Below are 9,788 nucleotides of genomic sequence, written 5' to 3'. Positions count from 1 at the left end.
TGTGATCATCGCAGTGCTGCTTTGACGTCCTCTCAGTGAAGGCTGCTCCGGTCTGGCAGGTAATACATCAATGACATTAACTATACGTGGTGCCCCATTCATTTGCTTTATCACCACCAGCGCCACGCTGAAGATCTGAAACTTTTTACTGTAATGGGTGCTATTCTTAGCTTCTCGCATTTAATCACTTAATTGGATTAGAGCCACCAATAGCGGCTGGCGTGAGATCAGCCACGCCGATTTAACTAATCCGTCTGACGCCCAAAGGTGCGGTGAATCCCCGGCGGTAGGTGCGCTACAGAGACGCCTGGGAAGGACGAACGACCGCGGCCAAACGAGTGGACTGTAGCCTGCTGCTGCTAGGCTGCTCCCCCACAATGATCATAACACTGCGGACTCTCTTCGAACAAGGGGTAAGAAACCGTAGTAGCCTTGACTTGCTGCGAGAGTCGGTGCTGGGACGTTTGTCCATGCTGGTGTATATTGCGCGCAGCTTGTCTCTGCAGGCCGCGCTGTATCTGCGCAGGGACACGGATAAATAACAACCGTCCAGGACTGTCAGGTGGGTGCAGGCAGCATTTAAACTACTCAGCGCTAAGTAAACATAATTTTAGGCTGCCTAATGTCCTTCAGTCCCACGCCTTCGCAGAGCATGGCTCCTTATACGCCCGGTGTTGTAGCGTAGCCTATAGGAACTGATGTGTGAACTCTAGATGGTACCCTTACTACTATGCTGTGTATTTCTGCAGAGCCTATGTAGTCCACAATTGATTCCGCAGTTTAATATGGACAGGAGATAAGAGAAAACGCCAAATATTGCCTTGATCACAGTGATCACGCAAATTATAGCCCTACATTTATTTATAGGGTATGATTAGGCTACTGCAGCATCGCACTGGAAACGTAGGTTTTAATATGACCATTGGACCCAGTCTGAGAAGTCCCTCCCTAACTTGCTATAATAGTAGATAATGCTATTGAAAGCCCAGTCAATATTTACTATAGCTCACTGTAAATCACAAGTGCAGTACTACTACTGACATACAAAGCAAGAGTTTAACTAGGTGAAAATGGTATTTTCTTTTTTTTTTTAACCAAATAATCATAGCCTAATAGAAATTAAATAGAAATGTTTCCCCATCCGTGTTCACTAACATCACTGATGTAAGAACCTCCTCCAGAAAATATTGATAATCTAGATATCTAGATGTAAAAACACCTGTCAATCATAATAGCTGTGTTTCAATTCCTGAGACTGCCCCTTTGTTTACATTAAAACAAGAAATATGAAAACAGGCTCATTTAAACTAACTAACCTAATTTAAATCCAACAGAACGAAAAGGGGGGAAAATAAAGAATGTAGCCTATATGAATGTCATATTTGTCCATATATAGACTGTATTGCTTGAAACTGCGTGCGTGTGTTTCACTATAGCCCTATGCCCTTTATGTCCTTCAATTTACCTCTGTGAAGGATTTTGCAGCAAGGGCATTTTGTGGGGCGAAACGGGCATCAGTTTCCAATGTGTTGTGTTTTAGTGACACAAAAAGAGTAAATTCCTTCTGACCTGTGTGCTCAGTGATCCCTAAATCATACAGCCTGGCACTCCCTCTCAGCCTCCCTCTTTGTCACCTGAAAAACACTTTTATGAAATATTAAGCATGGAAAATATGCAGCCTCATCTTTAACTCCTCATTATTAGAAATACTTTCACCTATAATAATATCACCTAACATAACTTGTGTATGCTTAATGCGCTGTTGGACAGACATCTATTCTAAATATTAAGTATATTGTAGATTGTCAGCCCTCTATAATAGGCTACATTTACTGCAGCCCTAAAGAGCATAACAGAACATGTAGCCTAGGTCTAATTTTACATTTTTAACGGAAGTGGGCCAAAACAAGTTTGTGTCAGATAGATAGATAGATAGATAGATAGATAGATAGATAGATAGGCGGAAGGAAGGAAGGATGGATGGATGGATGGAGGAGGTGGTGTTGGTGGGTGTGTCTCTGTGGGAGAGTGACGTGCTGCTAGGACGCATGCCCCGTGCGCACTGCGCGTCCTGGCCTGTCAGTAGCAGCCAGATGGAAACGTAGGCAAGTGAATTTGGTGAGGTCATGTATTTTTAAAACGGCACAACGGAATAAATCATCATTCACCGGCAGCATAAACAAATAGTCCGTTGCTCCGGAACATTTCACCGCCGATCGGGGGGATCGATAGTTTGATTTAACGACAGAGGTAAGATAAGGATCCGCACCTCTGCTCCTCATACGTGCTTATTGTTTGGCCGTGGGGGAGGGTCGTATGTAGCTCTGTGCTTGCCGCTTTACAGACGTGGTTGTTATTTAAGGGTGAAACAATGTTGTTTCACTTACATACCACAAAGGCTCCTTTTTCACGTGGTTACAGTTACGCCAGTACACGGCGTTCCCGTATAGATTGAGGCAGCAGCTTGGTTCACCACCGACTGCGCACTGTGTTTCACAGACACAACCAGGCCCTGTCATATCACGATATGGGAGTCATTATCACCGCAATAATGCCTTCTTGTGCAGTGCCCGGCTTTTTCGGACTACTACGTTTTTTGCATGCACGGCCCTTTCATGGTGCAGCAGTCTGTACAGTCTACCTCAGCCGTCGAGACGAGGGGTCGTGTGGCCAAGGTTAACACGCTGATATCAAATGAAAATAAATAACGGGTCGATAGTTGTCCTCTGCTACAGTCTCTGCTGGTAATCTGTGCCGGGGAGATGACGGTCTTGTGTTTATCTGTGTCTTTCTCCGCCCTGCTGACAGTTTGCATGTGTGAACTAGGCAAAAAGGCAGTTTTGTATTGATTACATACCGGCATATGAGGATAACATGTGACAGAAGATATTTTATGTATAAGGTTGATTATAGTAGTCGATATGTGTATGGCTTACATTTGTCTTGTTTATCCTGTGAGGGATGCATGTAAATTGGGAGAACATAAGATTCTACCTATGGTCATCATAAGATTATTCTACATATTAGCGTGTTTATGTGTTACTGGTTTTAAAGTGAACTTTTTTTATGCTATATGATGCTATAGGCAAGACAGCTGCACCATATCATTTAATGTTTTGTTAATTTATGGTAAAAAAAAATGACAGTTTTCCAAGCATGTGTATTTCTGGGAGACTGTAGTAGGCTATAATTTATGCCATCCACCACAGCCAGAATGGGGATTGTCCTTGTAAATATGCGCTTTGGAAGCCATTCATTAAATCATTAGGCAGAAGTAGCTTGGTTAATCATTAGAAGGCAGTGTGCTCCAGGAATGGCCCTGCTGTATGTCTGCTTTTGCAGGATACACATGGCATCTAGATGCATTACATCTCCCTGTCTTCAAATCCTCTTGGCTGGCCATTATTATAAAAAAAAAGAATGACCTCACAACAGGGCAACAGATAGCTACCACCAACAGTACTGCACACCATCTGCAATGTCATTCAAGACATCATAACTCAGACGAGTGTAATTGTCTTCCTGTCTGAAACATAAAGAGAAGCAGCATGTTTATTTTCATGTTGTGAGGGAGGTGGATGTTATGTACGTCTTTGTGACGTTGGAGGAACAGAAGGAGAGCTGACTCATTTTATTCTGGCAATTATATCCCTCATATGGGCTGTGTGTCGGGAGAGTGGAAGAATGGGGAGGGTGATCGCGTTGCTTATATAAGAACTGAAGAAAAGGGAAGGAAGCTGATGTCAGAGTTTTCTCCTTTTTTTAAAAAATTTTTTTAAAGAGATATTTTAGTAAGTTTTTTTTATAGTGCAAAATGAAACATGTTTTAGGAACGTCATGTGCACAAATTGGCATCTCTGTGTTGTGTCTTATCTGGGCTCACAGCCTCATGGTGCAACTTGACCCAGCTAACATGTGCCTGTGGAAGACCTGCCTGTAGAACAGGGCTTGAGTCCTGGGCTGAGGTCCAACTTCATAGGAATTATCACCGGGCTTGGTTTTCCAGTGTGACAGAGTCACTCTGAGAGTCATGTTTCATATGATGGAGTAGAAACCTTCCCGTGGCCTGCTGTTCTGCCACCACTGCTGATGATATCAAATCTTCCACCCTGGTGTGTTTTGCTGAACTGCTGAGATAAGGAACTGCAATGCCCACCTCAAGTGTAAAATTCAGCAGTGTCTTTTCTGCTTTACTACTAATCTGCTTTCTCTGGAGCAGGGATTTTCATTTGACTTTCTAATTTGTGGCTGGTCTGCTCAGCAGCTTATGTGATATCTGTGGTGTAGTCCTGGCACTACAAAATATTTAAATGTGTGCCCATCTTTGTGTTCACAGAGGACATTTTTGGATGCACAGAGAGCAGTAATCGAAGATTTCGCCATGAACAAAAACAAGAGAGAAAGAGAGTTCTACAGCCTAGATGTTGGGGATTCAACGTTCACAGTACTGAAACGATACCAGAATCTGAGACCCATCGGCTCGGGAGCACAGGGAATCGTCTGGTGAGTGTTGCAACCTCAACCATAGTCATTCAGCACCTACTTGGTGAAATATGGTTCACTGTTTCCAATGTCACCAGAACATTTCATTTAATGTCACCATGAGAAATTATAAGATAAATCCATATGTCCAAGACCATTTAAATTTGTATAGTTTTATTTTTGTGTTGATAACAAAAGCAGATACACTGATGTCTAATACCTATTATGCTACATTTGTGACTATATTTTGGAATGATTTGCCAACTTTGTTCTTCAGCTCAGCATATGACCAAATCCTTGAACGAAATGTTGCCATCAAGAAGCTGAGTCGGCCGTTTCAAAATCAAACCCACGCCAAGAGGGCGTTCAGAGAGCTAGTCCTAATGAAATGTGTCAATCACAAAAATGTAAGTATGCAAATATATTCAGCTCCATGACATCACATTTCAATAGTGGGAGATGTGGTATTTGAGATTGTGTTAATGGCATGTGTTAAGTGTGTATGTAACTCAAATTGTGCTTTTAATGTGACATGTAAATGAGATGATAACATCATTCTGATTCATGTAATTTTATACCCACAGATCATTGGCCTATTAAATGTATTTACACCACAAAAATCTTTAGAAGAATTCCAAGATGTGTAAGTAATTAGATGTGGAGTGCGGATGTACTTGTGTGCATTTTGTTTTCGTTTTGGAGCACACAGTATGTATCAGTTCATAAAATTGAATTACTCCCTCTTCTGTGTGTTTGCTTAAATCCTTCTCAACCACTTGTGTAAATTGTTTCTATCCTGTCAGATACTTGGTGATGGAGCTGATGGATGCCAACCTGTGCCAGGTCATTCAGATGGAGCTGGACCATGAGAGGCTGTCCTATCTGCTCTATCAGATGTTGTGTGGTATCAAACACCTCCATGCTGCCGGCATCATTCACAGGGTGAGCATCAGCTGGCCGTGACCACACAGACTAATGCCAGGCCAGTGTCCCGAAGAGGAACTGTTAACCCTTCTGTGATACTTGACACTGAAGTGTAAGGGCAAACAGTCATCTGCCGCACCATTAGATGACAAATATAGTCCTTTATAGTCCAACAGGAAATATTTTGTGTTACTTTAGGATTTCTGTTACAAACATTGGTGGAAAGAGCAAGTATTTGTAATGAAATAGTCTTGAACAAAATACTGAATTTCTGGCAGCTTTTCTAAAGCTGATGGGAGCTGGTACAGGCGTCTGACCTGACGGGCAGTTAAATATAGAATTTTCCCAGATGTCTTAATAATTAGAAGGTGTACAATGTATGTACTAAAATTTACAGTTGCACCTCATAATGTAAACACAAACTCATAAGAAATGAAATTATGACAATAAAAACTCTAATTGATGGCCTTTTAAGGGAATGTCGCATCTTCAACAAAACATTATAGTTAGAATAAAGAAGCAGCCAATCTCTTGAAGAAAAAAAAAAACAATATTGAAAAATGCTACTACATGATTCATCTGGAAACTGTAAACTTATAATGAATTTACTACTAGCAAGCAAAACAATTTCTACTGCAAGAGAAACATGACATGGACAAAAGTAATCTTTAGAAAACATGTGCTGCAGGAGCTGGAACCTGCAGGCTGGATTTCAGTCAAGATGGATAATGTAGCACTCTATCATCATGTGACTTGTATACACAATTATATAACCACAAACGCAAACAAAGTTATCAATAATCCTTGTAATCTTACCATACAGCTGGTCAAAATGTTGCCATGTGGGGTCTATTTTGTGACAGACTGGTGTTTCCCTCCTTCATGCCACTTCTCTGTACATTAGCTTTCATTGCATTGATGGCCGTCCATCCTAATACACTTTTTTTTTTCAGTGTGATTGCTTCATGTTGACACAATGAACATCTACAAACTTCTATTTTGGTGTGTGTTCCTCTGTAGGACCTCAAGCCCAGTAACATAGTTGTCAAGTCAGATTGTACACTGAAGATTTTGGATTTTGGCTTGGCTCGGACGGCTGCCACAGGCCTCCTGATGACACCGTATGTGGTTACACGCTACTACAGAGCACCAGAGGTTATCCTGGGCATGGGCTACCAAGCCAATGGTTAGTGATTATCTATTGACTGTATCTGGCTCTCAGTCTACACTGTCAGCCCTTGTTGATTTTAAAGTATAAAAAATGAGTAACACTGTAGTGCACAATAATATTAAATTGTTTCATTAAAAATGTTTAATGTTCGATCTGTTATAACCCATATATAGGGACCTGAAGATTAATCTGTTAACGCTGTTTAAGCCGCATGGTGCTTCTGTAAATAATGAGGATTTTTGTAAGAATGCTCTCTAACTAATCTCCTATTTCTAACTAACACTTGTTGCGCATTCCTCTCACCACTTATCGGCTTTGTTTACCGTGTTCCACTTCACTAGTGGACATATGGTCTGTGGGCTGCATACTGGCAGAAATGGTTCGCCATAAAATCCTCTTCCCGGGAAGGGACTGTATCCTTGGGTCTTAAATACTTCTTCACACTGACTTTGTTTGCGCTTTGTGCTGTGCAGACTGTCACCTTTTTCCCTGGTAAATTTTTGGCTTGGGTACAATATTTTGAGTCAGGCTATGGGGAGTTAATATAGACCTGTTCAGCATGTCTTATTTGAAGCTTTCTGGCAGTCATGGGCTGTTAATGGTCTGCTTAACACCGCATTGCCTTCTCTCCTATCTGGTTGATGCTGCATGGTCTCCATTTTCATTTCACCACATCATCACACCACTGTCATTCTGGTAGCATTCCTCTCACTTCTTTGTGCTTTTTTCCCTTACCATTTTGTTTGCATGTTCACCTCCCTGTCATCTAAACATCCACCTCCAGTGGATGTATGGTCAGTGGGCTGCATAGTGGCCGAGATGATCAGGGGAAGTGTGTTGTTCCCTGGCACTGATCGTATCCTTCCCCATTATTGATTGATCACCGTGTCATCACTTCAGCCTGTGTGAAGAGATCCAACACCATTCTGAGAGTTTCCCTCTGTCACATTCCTCTCCATTGTCAAATGTTCCACCCGACAAACATGACCTCCATCAATGCTCTGCTGCACCCACCTACTGCAAGAACTCAAACTCTGACTATAAAAGGTAGCACTTGCCGAGAGAGTATGTCCAATAGTTATATATTAGCTGCATAGGAAAGAAGTGAGTTGCTGTATCACTAAAGATCATGTGATCTAGGGGTGTGTGTGTGTGTGTGTGTGTGTGTGTGGACTACGTAAGTGGAGCTGTTGGTGTGTGGACTACGTAAGTGGAGCTGTTGGTGTATGCACCTCAAAGAAAGATAAATGTCACGCTGCCTTAATGGTGTGTTACAGTGCGTGTGTGTGGTCTGTTTCCTTAACATTTATGCTTCAGACATCGACCAGTGGAACAAGGTAATTGAGCAGCTAGGCACTCCATCTCAGGAATTTCTAATGAAGCTGAACCAGTCAGTCAGAACGTACGTTGAAAACAGGCCACGCTATGCTGGGTACAGCTTTGAGAAACTCTTCCCAGACGTGCTCTTCCCTGCCGACTCTGACCACAACAAACTGAAAGGTAGTGGGCCTTTTTTGTGTTCTGTAACCCCTTCATCAAACCACATTTCTAGCTTTGTGATTCATAGCACAGCATCTTATCTATTTGTTGTGTCTTCCCTCAGCGAGCCAAGCTAGAGATCTCTTATCCAAGATGTTAGTGATTGACGCCTCAAAGCGCATCTCTGTAGATGAGGCTCTGCAACACCCCTATATCAATGTTTGGTACGACCCAGCTGAAGTGGAAGCGGTAAGTGGATCGCTGATCGGACCGCATGATCGTTAAATGGGTCACATGAGCTTTTAATCACATCACTTGAAGTGGAAAGTTGGCATCGCTTTTGTACCACCAATGTGCCATTTGAGCCATTTTCTCTTTCTCAGCCCCCTCCAAAGGTCCTAGACAAACAGCTGGATGAGAGGGAGCATACCGTGGAAGAGTGGAAAGGTTAGACAGCATATTAAGATTCTTAACACTACACTCAACACTTCACTTTTCACTGTCAGTTTCAGTGTATTATTTACCCTCTGGCTCCTGGTGTGGCACAGGAATTAACCACGGTGCTTGGATGTGTTTCCTAAGATGTTTCATAAAGTAATAGTAGACGTTAATAGTTTGATTAAATTTACATTTAGAAATTTAGTAGGGTCTCCACATTGTATTACCACTTCAGAAAATGGGTCATAGGTGAAGAAGTCAGTGTACATAGCTGAATTTTGGTGTTACCAATTAGCTACCGATCCAGCTGGTTAATTGAGCAAAACTGCTGTCACTATTAAAGTAATCCACTATAGTTAATAGATTTATTCTTTGTGCAAATCAGATGTGTTTTACAATGAATGTGATTAGTTCATCAGTGGTGATGTAATGATGAATCTATTCATGGAAAGTGCAAAAATAAACTATGTCTACCGAAATCCAGTGGGACAGCCAGCGAATGTGTAGACATTCAGTCATTAGGTCACAGACATTGTTTCCCGAGGAGCTCTGTATCTCCACTGTAGTTGCCACAGGCTGCATGGCGTGACTTGAAATCCCCTTTTTAAAGCCTCTCAGTTAGTGTTTTCCACTGTGGGAACCTGATTCTGTGGGGCATGGGAGGGCTTAAGATTGTGAGTAAATATCACTTACAGTTGCGCAGCAGGATGAGCTCATCCTAACCCCTGCCAGGTGATAATGACCCCTCACTCATTTTTTAGAAGGGTCACACCAGCACAGCCTGTCCAAATTAGAAACATGATGCTCTTTGGACTGTACAGTATGCAATACACTCTGGCTTTACATGTAAATGTGTATCAAATACTGTGATAATTGCATCGATGATTTCTCTGTTTTTCCTGCCAAACCTAACCTTCTCCTGTTCTTTCATTTTTAGTGCTAATTTATAAAGAAGTAAGCGAATGGGAGGAGTGGACAAAAAATGGAGTGATAAGAGGCCAGCCACCTCCTTTAGGTGAGTAATCATTATAACGTTAGCCAAAAAGAGGGTGGAAAAGATGAATTACATTGAATCTTAATCAATACTATTTTTGTTGTTGGTACACCTTTTACAAGGTATTGTTTCACAAGATTCTGACACCCTGTCACCCTGTATGAGTGAATAAAGCAAAAATGCTAATACTTTTTGTTTTATTTTATGAATGTTACTGCATACTTCTTATATGCATACAACCCAGTAAGAACGTATGTGGGGCTGTGCAGGTTTAACCTAGACATCTAGGGGATCACAGAG

The 9,788-nt window shown here is 41.8% G+C and overlaps 1 protein-coding gene across 7 annotated transcripts in view; it reads left to right on the top strand.

Annotated features, from left to right (window-relative positions):
- Positions 1–2,043: 2,043 nt before the first annotated feature.
- The window catches only part of mapk8a (mitogen-activated protein kinase 8a), a 12,082-nt gene continuing 4,337 nt past the window's right edge, over positions 2,044–9,788 (top strand). For 2 of the 7 annotated variants that reach the window (XM_046070037.1, XM_046070043.1), the window contains exons 1-11: positions 2,112–2,250; positions 4,337–4,503; positions 4,760–4,889; positions 5,067–5,125; positions 5,286–5,424; positions 6,427–6,592; positions 7,362–7,433; positions 7,895–8,077; positions 8,181–8,305; positions 8,440–8,503; positions 9,432–9,509. In XM_046070037.1, the coding sequence (XP_045925993.1) occupies positions 4,382–4,503; positions 4,760–4,889; positions 5,067–5,125; positions 5,286–5,424; positions 6,427–6,592; positions 7,362–7,433; positions 7,895–8,077; positions 8,181–8,305; positions 8,440–8,503; positions 9,432–9,509 (1,138 nt within the window). In that variant the 5' untranslated portion in view covers positions 2,112–2,250; positions 4,337–4,381. The other 5 variants (XM_046070041.1, XM_046070044.1, XM_046070040.1 and 2 more) reach the window with 4 other exon arrangements.

This window comes from Micropterus dolomieu, linkage group LG15 (assembly GCF_021292245.1).
Source record: "Micropterus dolomieu isolate WLL.071019.BEF.003 ecotype Adirondacks linkage group LG15, ASM2129224v1, whole genome shotgun sequence".
Classification (NCBI taxonomy): Eukaryota; Metazoa; Chordata; class Actinopteri; order Centrarchiformes; family Centrarchidae; genus Micropterus; species Micropterus dolomieu.
Note: the sequence above shows the minus strand (reverse complement) of the source record. Positions and strands in the feature narration are given on the sequence as shown.